Source organism: Mandrillus leucophaeus, unplaced genomic scaffold (assembly GCF_000951045.1).
Source record: "Mandrillus leucophaeus isolate KB7577 unplaced genomic scaffold, Mleu.le_1.0 Scaffold1660, whole genome shotgun sequence".
NCBI lineage: Eukaryota > Metazoa > Chordata > Mammalia > Primates > Cercopithecidae > Mandrillus > Mandrillus leucophaeus.
Window position 1 is genome coordinate 191158 of NW_012101655.1, and position 13968 is coordinate 205125.

Consider the following 13968-nt stretch of genomic DNA (forward strand, 5'->3'; position numbering starts at 1 on the left):
GTGTGATAAAAGTGGCAGTTCAAATCAATAAGGAAAAATGGATTATTCATTTTTACTCTAATCTAAATAAAATTAAATCCTTATTCAAACCAAAGCTACCACAGTAATAAGAATTACATAGGTGTTTATTTTTAAGATCTTGGAAAAGGAAGGCCTTTCTAAACACAAATCAAATTCACAGACCATTACAGAAAAAAGACTGGTATATTGAACTATAAACTTCAAATATAATGCACATAAGAATGGGCTGCCCTATTCTTTCCTGCAGCTTTCTATAATATATGGTCTGAGGAATGGTTAAATTCTAGTATATTTAGTAGTTTTCCTTTAATTTCACATTTACACTCACCTTTGAAGTAGCAATTGGCGGAAGTTGCCACTCTGTGGGCTAATTGTCAGATGATGGGACAGGTAATTACACAGGCGAGCTCCCATATAAGAGAAATTTGGGATAGACGTGGCCTTTTAAAAAGAAGAAAAGTGTCATATGACATAGGTACATCATTATTAATGCAAATCCTTAACAGCAACATTCTAAAGAGAAAAAAATTGACTCACCAAACTGACCATATATACAAGCCTTTTGTCATTGTTAAGCTTAAGGAAATTAAGTTCACTTTGCCTCCCAACCTTACAGCAAGAGCCACCATCACACAAAAAAAAAACTCAAAAAAAAAAAAAAAAAAAAAAAGAAAAAAACCCATCAGTTACCTGAGGCTACCAGAAAGCAAAGAGACAATGTCTCCTGTGCTAACCCATTTTTTTTTTGCAGAAAATCTGTACATGGCCGCAACTGCACAGTGACAATTATGAATGAGAATATTGCCCAATTGTTGAGCAGTGGGGCTTCTTGAGGCAGGAAAGCACAGACTTTAGTGTTTGGCAGTCCAGGACAAGATTCCCTGGCATTCTTCATGACTTTGGATATCAATAAACCTTTCTGAGCTTCAGTTAGACTTTAAAGAGGTGATTAATGGTACCTGGCACAAGCAACTGACATTTAAAGAACACTCCAAGAATGATTGGGTAAAGAGGAAATGAAAACAGCTAAGCTACTTAAAAAAAAAAAAAAAAAAAGACAGTAAGAAAACACTACACATCAAAGATTGTGTGATATAACTGAAGCAGTGTTCAGCAAGTTTAATAGCAATTTCTAAAGAATAGTGGAGAATATAGTTTACAATCTAATATAAGGTAAGAAAACACACATTAAAAGGTTAAGAAGCCAGGGACAGTGGCTCATGCCTGTAATCCTAGTACTCTGGAAGGCCAAGGTCAGAGGATCACTTGAGGCCATGAGTTTAAGACCAGTCTAGTCAACACAGTGTGACTACCATCTCTATAAAAAATTTTAAAAATTAGCTGGGTAGGGTAGCATGCACTGTAGTCCCAGCTACACTGGAGGCTGAGGTGGAATGCACTTGAGTGCAGGAGTTCAAGGCTGCAGTGAGCTGTGGTCACGCCACTGCACTCTAGTGTGCATGACAAAACAAAGCCCCGTCTTTTAAAAAAAAAAAAAAAAAAAAAAAAAAAGAAGAAAGAAAAAAAGAAAAAGTTCCGGGATTTGGCCACAAAGGTAATCGAACATAGAATCGAGATCTAACAAATGTCCTGCTGCCCCTCTGACCCTATGTTGGGTCTACTTAGTAATTTTTATTTCTAATTATTTCCTTGCTCACATGGGGCCAGTACATGTCACATTAAGGGAGAAAGAGTGATTTCTCCTGACATCATGTATGTTTAGCTGGTACCCAAGACTTAAAGTTCATACTTACACTTTTCCCATTATTGGCACTGCATGTTTTCCTTTAGCTTCTTTTTAATGTTATAACACATGATTTAAAGACAAGTTCCACAAGGCTTGTCATTCAAGTTTCCTGCTTCCCTACTTACACACCAGTTTTACTCCCAAAGACAACCACTTTTGACTCCTTCAGCTAAAAATATTTTAACCCGTGTTATCTCCACACTACATACTTTTTCAGTTTAGATGTTTTAGCTTTTTTATTTCTTACTGCAACTGGAGCATCCCTAGTTCAAAAATCCAAAATCCTCCAAAATCAGAAAATGTGAGTGCCCACATAATGCCAAAAAAAAGTGGAAAATTCCACACCTGACCTCATGTGACAGGTCATCAAAACACAGGTGTACAACACATAATTTACTCAGCATCCCCAAAGGAAAAAAGACCCTGTCAACCCCCTTCAGCTGTAATATACTTAGGTATCCTCCCTGAGGTGTCTCATTATATACTGTATATGCTAAATCTACAAAAATCCAACATCTGAAACACTTGAAATCCCAAGCATTTCAGATAAGGGATACTCGACTTATAATTTCCCATCATGGAAGATGAGCTTTTAGCTTTCACTCTGCTTAATTTCACCCCACTCTACTGTTTCCTACTATCACAGTATGGTTATGATTTTATTCATTTGCTGTGTTTTCATTTATAGCTGAATCTTGCATTACACTGCTTTTACCTTTTTTCTGCACAACTTTGTTTTCCCTAGACTCAGTTTTTCCTACATTTTTATATTCTTCTCATTGATTTATCCCTAAACTCACTAGTCTGTAAATTTCTTCTCATATCTTACAGCACATGTGCTCATCTTATTATGTCTTTCCTAGAGTCTTCTGACCTAGTCCAGTGAAGCCTGGCTGCTTCAGACCTACTATGCATGCCATTATTGTTTTGAGATCTCCTTTGAACCATCATCTGGACAGTTCACTTAGTCTCTTCTGTAAAGTTCCTTTTCCTAGTTCCCATGTCTTCATCCATGGCATAATTCCTCTTTTTGACAGAGTACCTCCTTTGTTAATTTCATAAGAAGGGTTACAACAAAATTTCAAACTGGCTGGTCAGTGTAAAAAGATCTAGATGGTCTAACTTTTTAGATTCTCAAGCAATCCTTTTAGTCTCATTCCATCCTTATTCTAGAACCTTTTAGGTTTTGCACTGCAAATCAGGGTGATTCTCAGCTTTACCACCACTGGCTTGGATCTGCCAAGTCAGGTACCACTCACCCACCTGCTTTCTAGTCTTCAAAACTAGTGCTTTTTTTTTCCTCTTCTCTGTCCTTATATGCCTTTTAAATATCCCCATAGTGTCATTTTAGTGGTGTTTGGGAGATATCAAAGCTGAATGTGTGTTTAATCTGTCATCTTTTATAATACGTCCTTGTTGTTAGTTGCTATGAGTACATTTCCATAAATTACCTCAATGAAACTTAGCAGCTATTGATAAACCTATGCATCATTGATCATAGAATATTAAAACATTAAGTATATCGACTACATATTTGACAATCAGAGAAACAGTTGAAGCTTATCAGGTTACTGACCCTTTGGTCCAGCCCTGAATAAGTATAATGCAGACTACTGAGTAACTGAAACTGAATAGTGGAGGAAGCCAGAAAGGCAACAAGAAATAAATATATTTGTTTCATTTTCTTATCTCATATTCCTTTTCAATCCATTTATCGGCAAAAAGCAGAAATGAGAACAAATCGTGCAGTTCTGTCTTCCTAACATCTCAGGTACTTCCTCAAACCTGACAGTTGGCTAGGTAGTCTTGGGGTCCAGTAACCATCCAGAATAACTTGGAAAAGCAGCCAAATGAAACATTAGGATAGAAAATAATCATTAATTTGCATTATAATCTCCCTTCCATATATTCCAAATTTGAGTTGCTCTTGTAGCAATGAATTAAAGAACCTAAAGTTTACATTTCTGATCATGACCCATTTTTTTTGACCAGTCTCACACTAAGTTTGTATTAAGCCAGTGTTGTCTACTGTATTTTTCACTTTTAAAATAGCATTAATGAGGCCAGGTGTGGGTCATGTCTATAATCCCAGCATTTTGGGAGACCAAGGCAAGCTGATCACTTGAGGTCATGAGTTTGAGACCAGCCTGGTCAACATGGTGGAACCCTGTCTCTATCAAAAATACAAAAATTAGCTGGGCATGGTGGTGCACACCTGTAATCTCAGCTACTTGGGAGGCTGAGGCAGGAGAATCGCTTGAACCCAGGAGGTGGAGGTTGCAGGGAGCTGAGATTGCATCACTGCACTCCAGCCTGGGAGAGAGGGCAAGGCTCCATATCAAAAAAAAAAAAAAAAGTGTTAATATGTTAATGACCAATATACTGGGATCAAAACTAAATGTTGTATAATGAAACAATTTCAATTGACTAAATTAGATTTTCAAGGAATTAAGATGAAATCCTTAAATTTTAAAAGAAAGCAAAGACAAGTAGAAATGTTAAGACTCAAGACAGGACGTTTTATGGTCTGGCTTTCTTTTTTTAAAGACTTATTTATGAGGCAAGCAAATTCTCTTAATTTTTTTCCTCCCTTACTCTAATACTACTATTCAATTCAACACATAGCAGAAAAGAATTGCAGTCTTTTCTGGTACTGCTAATCTCAGAGCCTGCAAAACAAGGGGCAGGGTTTGCTTGGGTGGGTGGCACTTATGTAGCCTTCCTTTTCAGTGCCCATATCACCTTCTATACTACACTGCCTGTATAGAGCTTTGGCCAGACAGGTGAATACTGCCTATAGAACCTTGACTACACAGGTGAACTTGCAATCCAGTCTGGCTCTGCCCTTCGATCCCTAACTACAGGAATTTTATACAAGACAGACTTAGAACTCCCAGAAACTATAAAGAGTTAAGTGTGGAGGCAGGTGATCATGAATCTGGTCTCCCTCAAGGAGTAGCCACTATCCTTGGGCTTCAAGGAAGCTATCTGAAGGTCATTTCATGCTATAAGCCAACATACCTGTTGATAGATGAGTTCCACAAGTTCTTGCAAAGCGTCATCTGTTGTAACGCAACCATTCAGGGTCTCTGCAAACTGTTCAATTTCAGTTTCAAAACTGCCAGGCTGCTCTGTAAGATGATTCAAAAAGTCCTGAACATATTCTGACAGAGTAGGATAATCCTCACAACCATCCTCATAGGATTCCTATGGATCAAAAATGAAAAAAAAAATTTAATCTATGCAACTGGCTGAAACACACAAAGTGCTATGTCTCTAGCACAAATGCTTTTTTAAAGATCCTTCACATGATAAAAATTTACGTTCATCAATGAAATTGTCAATTGAGCTATTTTTCTTCCTTGCCTAAAAGCTGAAATGTTATAATATTAACAGCAGAAAGGTTCTGTTTAGCCGAATAGGGAATTGTCTTCTCATTCTGGGTCAACTTCTAAGATGGCTGAGAAATAAAGTTTAAACCAATATATCAGTACAGTGCCAATACAAAAATTAAGAATCTGATCTATTTACAAATGAAATAAGATCTAGGATTTGCTTCAAAATGGAAGGGCAAGTATGGACTAGGGATATAAAAACAAGAATGGCCACATGTAGTTTACTGTTGAGGCCATGAGGATTCATTATACCAAATACTCTGTATTTCTGCAGATGTTTGACAACTTTTTTATTGGGGGGAAAAAAAACCCAAAAACCTAGTAAGTTTTATCATCTGTTAATCCCCAAGGGCAAAGAAATGCACAAAGTTGCTCGAGTAACTAAAATTTCATTATGGTGTAAATGGAAGATCTTTTGGCTGCTACATCCAGGTTTCTAACAAAACCTTGATAGCAGCAGTAGTTTCTAGCTAATGTGGTTTCCACCACTGTCACCTTTGGCAGTTCCCAACCTTTTCATTAATGGCAGGAGGCTGAGTGGGTGAGTTTTACAAAAGATAATAGACTTGGGCAGCAACTTTCACATCTCAATGCCTGGAATACCACCCAAAGCGCTTTAAACTTTACCAAACAGTTAAAATCTAATAATAACTATATTGCTTGATGAAATTTAACCTTCTCCAAACAGAGTCAAATGATAAGTCACATAGGCCGGACGTGGCGGTGGCTCAAGCCTGTAATCCCAGCACTTTGGGAGGCCGAGACGGGCGGATCACGAGGTCAGGAGATTGCGACCATCCCGTCTCTACTAAAAAATACAAAACCAGCCGGGCAAGGTGGCGGGCTCCTGTAGTCCCAGCTACTTGGGAGGCTCAGGCAGGAGAATGGCGTAAACCCGGGGGGCGGAGATTGCAGTGAGCTGAGATCCGGCCACTGCACTCCAGCCTGGGCGACAGAGTGAGACTCTGTCTCAAAAAAAAAAAACAAAAAAAAAAAAACCAGAACAGTCACATAAAAAAGTTACGACTACAAAACAGAAGCATTTTGTGAAGGGGTTAAGTTCTAGAGTCAGTGAGTGCATAGAGGAAAAAAAAAAGTCATACGTGGTCAAAACACCCTTAGAAACGCTCCACGTTGGAGAAAGTCTTTTTTTTTTTTTTTTGAGACAGAGTCTTGTTCTGTCACCCAGGCTGGAGTGCAGTGGTGTGATCTTGGCTCACTGCAACCTCCACCTTCCGGGTTCAAGCTATTCTTGTACCTCAGCCTCCCAAGTAACTGGGATTACAGGCATGTGCCACCATGCCCAGCTAATTTTTGTATTTTTAGTACAGACAGGGTTTCACCATGTTGGCCAGGCTGGTCTCGAACTCCTGACTTCAGGTGTCGCCCACCTCGGCCTCTCAAAGTGCTGGGATTACAGGCGTGAGCCACCGCGCCTGGCCCAGGACACGGTCTTAGGAGAAAGACTAACACTGCCAATTGTCCAGTTGTTCCTCTACTGTTGGTGCTTGGTATGGTTTTGGCTGTGTCCCCACCTGAATCTCAACTTGAATTGTATCTCCCAGAATTCCCATGTGTTAGTGGGAGAAACCCAGGGGGAGGTGATTGAATCAATGGGGCCAGTCTTTCCCGTGCTATTCTTGTCATAGTGAGTAAGTCTCAAGATATCTGATGGGTTTATCAGGGGTGTCTGCTTTTGCTTCTTCCTCATTTTTCTCTTGGTGCTGCATGTCAGATGTGCCTTTCACCTCTGCTATGATTCTGAGACTTCCCCAGACTTGTGGAACTGTAAGTCCAAATAAACTTCTTTTTCTTCCCAGTCTCGGGTATGTCTCTGTCAGCAGCATGAAAACGGACCACTATAGTGCTACTACTTCAAATGACCACCATTTGGAGGTCATGTTGTACACTTTTTATGTATCTTTATTTTTTGTTTTATTTATTTTGAGATGGAGTCTCGCTCTGTCACCCAGGCTGGAGTACAGTGGCAAGATCTTGGCTCACTGCAACCTCTGCCTCCCAGGTTCAAGCGATTCTCCTGCCTCAGCCTCCCGGAGTAACTGGGACTACAGGAATGCACCACGAGGCCCAGCTAATTTGTTTTTCATTTTTAGTAGAGATGGGGTTTCACCAGTTGATCAGGATGGTCTCGAACTCCTGACCTCAAATGATCCACCCACCTCGGCCTCCCAAAGCACTGGGATTACAGGTAAGAGTCACTAAGCCCGGCCTATGTATCTTTAGAGACTGAAGGGATACTTAGCAAAAGTTGCATGTACTATGAGAGGCACTCAGGAAGTAAAACCAGCTGTAGAAATAGCAGATTCATGTGCCTTTTTCATTCACGTATAGTGTTCATTGAATAGAAGGATATATAAACTCTAATACATTAAATTTTGGTCACACATTGGAACCCAAGTTAAACACTCTACTATAATAGGAGGTATTAATATTGATGAAATTATTTACTAATCATAGATATTATAGCTATGACTCTGAGGATTAAGTGAATTAATCAAATTTGCCTAGACTGGTGAAGATCACATAGTAAAGCACAAAGTGCTCAACAAATGAATTACATTTTAAATTTCTAGGAGAATACTGAGTCATATTCCAAACGCAAAAACCATATATTCATACATAAATGGGCTAAAGTATAAAAAGCATCCAAAAAGAATGATACAAAGCTGTATTTCTTGGCACCTAGGATGGTACTCCAATTAATAAGCTAATAGCCACCAGCTGCATATAAGATATGTGATAGACACCATAAGGGCTTTGCCTGCCTCTTGTTTAACCTACAAAATTTTGAGGTAAGCATTATTATCCTCCCTTCACAGAAGAAACAGGCACAGAGTAGTTAAGTCACTTTGGTTATTCATTCAAAATGGTGTGGCTGCTGAGTGTCTACTAAGTGCCAAAGACTGTCTTGGGGATGGGATACTGCCATGACATGAATAAAGCAGACAAGGCTCAGGCTCTCCTCTCATGGAGCTTATCGCCCATGATGGAAGACGTATTTAGAAGTTGAAATATACTACAAAAAATAAAATAAAATAAAATAAAAATAAATGAATAAAAAGCAAAAAGCCAAGGATTCTTAGAGTTAATATATAAACTGAGAAAGAAAAAAAGATCCAGCCATACAAATATTTAAGGAAAGACATTCTCTGTCTTTCTAAGGGCACAAAAAGCACACAGGCCCCAAGGAGGCCTAATAGCTTTGAAAAACAAAGACAATAGAATACAGAAGCTAAGGAAGGGTGGTAACTAATAAGGTCAATGAGGCAGAAAAGGAGAGAGATCTTAGAGGGCTTTGGGGGCCAAATTAAGGAAACTGGCTCTTAAGGGAGTAGGAAAAACAGGATGGGGGAAAGGGTTTGAACAAGGAAGGACCATGCACCAACTTAAGTGACTGTGCATGGTCACAAAACTAGTTAGAATTGGGGGCAGAACAAAGCCTATACTTTTAACTTCTATGTGAAACTCAAATGACAAAAGCTTAAAACTCAATTTTGACTTTATGTACAAAGATGTTCATTGCCAAAAAATCCATGTAACAATCCATTAACAAGGAATTGGTTAAATACATTATCATGTATCTGTATAATGGAATATCATATAGCCATTTAAGAAAACAAGAGACAACAGTACTTACCTCTAGAGTGAGAAAATGTTCCCATTATAAATATTGACACTATAAAATTGTGAAAGCAGTTAGGCATAATTGTACACATTCATATACTTAATGTTAACTACATACATGTGGGAATTTCATAACTAAAAACTAGTCTTAAGTTTTTGATATACAGTTGTTAGTTTTATAGACTTGTAGTATCCTACCACTATTAATGACAAGGAATAGGAGAAAGGCAAAGGTAGGGGTCCCAGCTGAAGGTACTAATTTCCTGTTTCCATCAAATGTCATTCTTTGTGGCAAAAATGCTGCTTAGAACACTGATTTGCAGTCCTTTTTTTTTTTTTTTTTTTTATCAACAGAACTCTCTTAAGAAAATGTAAAATCTGATAAGTAAAAGAAGAAAGTAGAACTGCTCTGAATATAGCAGAACAGAGGATCCAGAGCCTGCCATTTTAAGCAAAAAAGGAGGGATAGAGTATTTGGAACAGACAGGCACTCCAACGTGTTTGAATCAAAGCCTGCATTACTTCTCTAGCACCAGATTTTTTAAAGCCACAAATTTCTTCAGTCTTCAATGTGGAATCAAATGGCTTCCAAACAGGGATATTTTCAAGTTTTATTTTTCTTAGAATTCTATGGGAGATTGGGAGCAATATCAATTAGAAAATGTACTTTTTCATGGTAGGTACTCTATATACATTGTCAAGAGATGAGAACCTATTACAAAACAGTGGGAAAAAAACAAAACTGATCAGACACTACAGAGAGTGAATACAGTCAAGACTACTTTAGCTAGCTGGATTGAACTAAGGCAAGGGTGTGCAGGAGAGGTGAGTCAATATGCCACCCAGTTCTTAGTGTAAGCAGCTAGTTAGAAAGAAGAGATTCGCATGAGATAATTTTTATACTGTGTATAGATTTTATACTTGCATTTGAATGTGAGGTCCTCAGGAAGTGGTCAAACAAATGAAAATGTATGCCTAGAGTTCAAAGGAAGAATAAGATGTCAGGGTTATTGCACATAAGTGATAGATTCTAGGGAATAGGTGGGATTAGCAAAGGAGGTAATAAAATGGAAGAAAGAACATCACCAACAGTCATCTGAGGGGAAAAGGAATGATCTGCAAATTGGGAGGATAAAGAAAGTACTGCCACAGAAGCCAAAGAGGTAGGGGAGAAGAGGTGCTCACAACAACAAATGCTACAGAATAAATTCATAGGTTGAAATCTGGAAGAGGATAATCATTGCGGAGTCTTGGGAATGAAGGAGATTATGCTCAGAGAGAAAAAAGAACAAAATTAATACCTTAAATACTTAGTTCTTATAAAAATGAGAGGGAGCTTCTGATAGACTAAAAAGGTACCTGTGCACCTAGCACAGGACCTGGCACATGGGGACTTATAAACTGAATAGATCCTACTGTGCTTAAAGTTTTAAAATGAGATTTAGGAGGATAAATTTAAAAATCGGAAGAACATCAGTCACAAAAATAGTATCAATATAATTAGGGAGATCAGACTGCAGAGGTTTGAACAGTGAGAGACAGTGAATAATTTTACCTATTGGAGAATGATACTACTGCAAGGCAGAAGAAAACCTGGGAAGTAACTTGAAGAGGGATTCTCTTAGAAAAAAAGCTCGTTTTGCAGGGGAGGGAGGGAACTTCTGTCTCTTAATCAATGCTTTATGAATTCCTATGTTAAATTTTTGGCTCTGGTAAGTGACCTGTGATGAAATATTCAAGGCATAATGGTTTGTCTGAGAAGAAACAATGGCCAGGAATAAATGGATATAGCAACTCACTGGTAAGAAGGCATGGAAAGTAGGAAATTCTAGCAGCAGGATTAGAGGAAGAACTGAAGATAAAAAGGCTGCGTGCCTTGAAGGAGTTAAGAAAGCACAGCAGACGACTACCATAAAGGCTGTTAGAAAAAGGATACCAGGAAACAGATTTTCATGTGTAGAACAAAAGCAGACTCAATAAATGTCTGGAAACTGAGACAGGAGACTACTAGAACAGAGACTCCATGAAGACAGGAATTTCTGTCCATTTTGTTTGTTGCTATATCACCAGTGCTTGACTCATGATAAGTACTTGACTATTTGTTGAACGAGTGAGTGAACGTAGCTAACTTTGGATTATGGCCACCACTGGAATACATTTACTTTGCAACAAGAGCTCGTCCTAAGAGTCAGGGGGAAAAAAGGATTCTGCTGTTCTGTGGCTAATTGGATTGAGAAAAACTTTTTTAGCCTTAACTATGAGTGAAGATTAGGGTAAACTAGTAAGGCTAGAGAATATACCAGAATAGGGGTAGTAAGCCTGAATGCCTGTAGAATTCAGGTAGATTACAAATGAATGAAATAAGCCAGAAAGCAAATTAGAGCTCACAGACTCCATCTAAAGAGAATGCCTCTACTCAGCTACAACCAATTTTTGCTGTATCACAATGCCAGTCCACTAAGGCCAGATTTTATGATTCAAGTTTCTAATATCTAATTTAGGTATTGGTAATTAATTAAAACAACTAAAAGAAAAAACAAACCCATTCAGGGCCAGAGAAGACACCTGCAGGCCACACAGGTTTCCAGGTGCCAGGCTGCAATCTGTTTTGGCAAATTGAGCACAGGAGGTGCTCATCTATAAGAGGATGGCAAGGAATGCCTAAAGGATGCAGTGGCTCAAAGTAAGTGGACTAACATTACTTTATATACTGCTCTACAGCCCCAAAGTCACTTGAACCATGTAAAAATAGTTGATACACGATTGTTACAAACACACCCCTGTATACCTCCATCATAAAATAGCCCAAGTCAATAGGGAAGAAAATAAATGGGAACCTGCTTGTGGCTGCTAGAACAAGCATCCTTAAGAGTTTATTCAACTACTTATAGCACTCTAATGGTTCTTCTCCTCTGTGAGCTAAATACAATTTTCTGGCAAGTCTCAAGACGCTCTCATTCCTGCCTCACAAGATAGATGGCCTTTTTCACCCTGTATCAATTGCTTTTCCTGCTATATCTTTTTCTTTCCAATCCCAAACCTTTTTCCTATACAGTGTAAGAATCATGGAGTATCTAAAACATGGAACATAGCTTTTCTATACTTTTACTGTAAAATATGGAAGGAGAACCAAAAAGAGGTAATAAAAAAGGTGTGCCATTATCAGTTATAAGAGAAATACAAATTAAAACCACAAGTTGATACTATACGCCCACCAGAAAGGTTAAACTTAAATAGAAAATACCAAGTGTCGACCAGGAAGTAGAGCAACTGGAAATCATACACTACTCAGAATGTACAGGGGAACAATCTCTGGAAAACTACATGGCAGTCTCTACTAAAGCTGGCTACCCTAAGTCCCAGCAACGCCACTCCTTGGTATATACCAAACAGAAATAAAGGCATACAGCCAGCAAGACACAGAATGTGCCCTATTCATAATAACCCAAGAGTGAAAGCTACCAACGTTCGTCAGACAAATGGGATATATTCATGCAATGGAATGTTACAAAAATAAGTCACCTCCAATTATATGCTACAATATGGAGTAATCTTGATACTGAGTGAAAGTGAGAAAGAAAATATTCTATATGACTTCATTTATATAAACTTTGAACACAGGCAAAACTATCCAAAGAAGTTGAAACAGTGGTTATACTTGGACATCAGAACAACTGGAAGGAGACAGAGGGGGTTTTTGGGATGTTGATAATGTTCTATTTCCTGACTGTGATGCTGGTTAGTTGAGTGTTCACTCTATGAAACTGAGCTAACACTTAAGTACAGTATTCTCTGCTATACTTCAATAAAACTAAGAAGATATGAAAGACAGGACTTAAGCTAAAGTATCATCAATCATTTCTTCAATGATTCCCTCCCACTTCTCTACAATTAATCCCTATGCATTTACTCATCTGGGTTTATCCAGTACAACAAATTCCTTTCTACATATTCCAACTGTGCTTTGTACGACTATTTAAGAAAAGTGACTATGTTTTAAAGTTGTTATATAAGTTACAAAGAAAAACTGAAAGTTTAAACGTTCTTTATACCTATGTAAATACTTTATCACAACCCCGTAGGACATTTCTGCATACAATAATTAGGACCAAAACTATGTCTATTTTAATATAATGGAATAATCACTAGAAACAAGAACACAGATGTGTACTCTCAAGCTTACATTCTAATACCTTGAATATAACTACAAAATATATTCCTGAATCAGCTTTGCTTCATTCTGAGCTCAATAATTCAAAACATTCACAATAAAAAAATTTTTTAGGTGTAGTACAGAAAGCACAAACATACTCTGATTAACAAATAATCACATTATTCCAGTAAATTAACCCAGAGTTGTAGGAAAAAGGGGGTACTTACTGTGTAATTGGAAGAATAACCTGAAGGGTAAAATTCAGGGGCATTCACAGACAGCTTAGACATTAATACAGGGGCTACAACCACCTGGGGCTTAGCCATTGCTGACTCCGAGTTCTGCTGTGGGATTTTATCCTGTGAACTAGGTGGAGCTCTCAGGGGCCTCGTTTGCTCTGAGAAAGAAAAAAACCGGGCGTTAGATGCTTTCTTTCCTTTGTACAACAACTTGCTATATACTGAAAAACCATCTGAAAAGCGTCTGTTTTTAAGAGTTAAATAGGAACCGTCATGAAATTTATGGTTATCGCCGAGATATGTACAGACAGCCTACAAAAAGGAACAATAGACTTGCTGTGACTCATTTATGGGCATACCTGCCTCTAAATGCGTGCTTGCGAGCTTTTTTCCCCTCTGTCTTTTTAAAGGGATCGGTGGAAAAGAGGTGGTTGGTTGCTAGGGTCTCGCTTTAGAGGGCTGCTGAGGGGAGGCGATTTTTACTTCCTCCCGCCCGGGACGGCGAACTCCGAGACCGCGCACCCGGCCCCTCCCCCAGCCGGGCGCACAAAGGATTCCAGCAGACACCTTCCAGACCCGGTTCCGGGCCCGTCCCTACCCGGTCACGCGGCCCTCTCGGGGAATGCTTTCGGGGAACCGGGGGTGGGGACCGCAGACAACGTCGGGCCTCGGCACGCGTGGAAGGCCGTGGGGAAGCGTTCGCCAAGGAGGACTGGGGCCCTTAGAGCTGCTCCGTACCTGGGAGCGCCCCGGGCCGGGAAGGCCGCT

The 13968-nt window shown here is 39.0% G+C and overlaps 1 protein-coding gene across 2 annotated transcripts in view; it reads right to left on the minus strand.

The window, feature by feature from the left end:
- PAIP1 (poly(A) binding protein interacting protein 1) overlaps positions 1–13968 on the minus strand; it is a 31539-nt gene that overhangs the window by 16414 nt on the left and 1157 nt on the right. The window contains exons 1-4 of one of the 2 annotated variants that reach the window (XM_011976454.1): positions 13939–13962; positions 13189–13358; positions 4790–4975; positions 350–462 (exon numbers count right to left, since the gene is read on the minus strand). In XM_011976454.1, coding sequence (XP_011831844.1) covers positions 350–462; positions 4790–4975; positions 13189–13287 — 398 coding nt within the window. In that variant the 5' untranslated portion in view covers positions 13288–13358; positions 13939–13962. Of the gene's footprint in view, positions 1–349; positions 463–4789; positions 4976–13188; positions 13359–13938; positions 13963–13968 lie in introns of those variants that run through there. The other variant, XM_011976455.1, reaches the window with a different exon arrangement.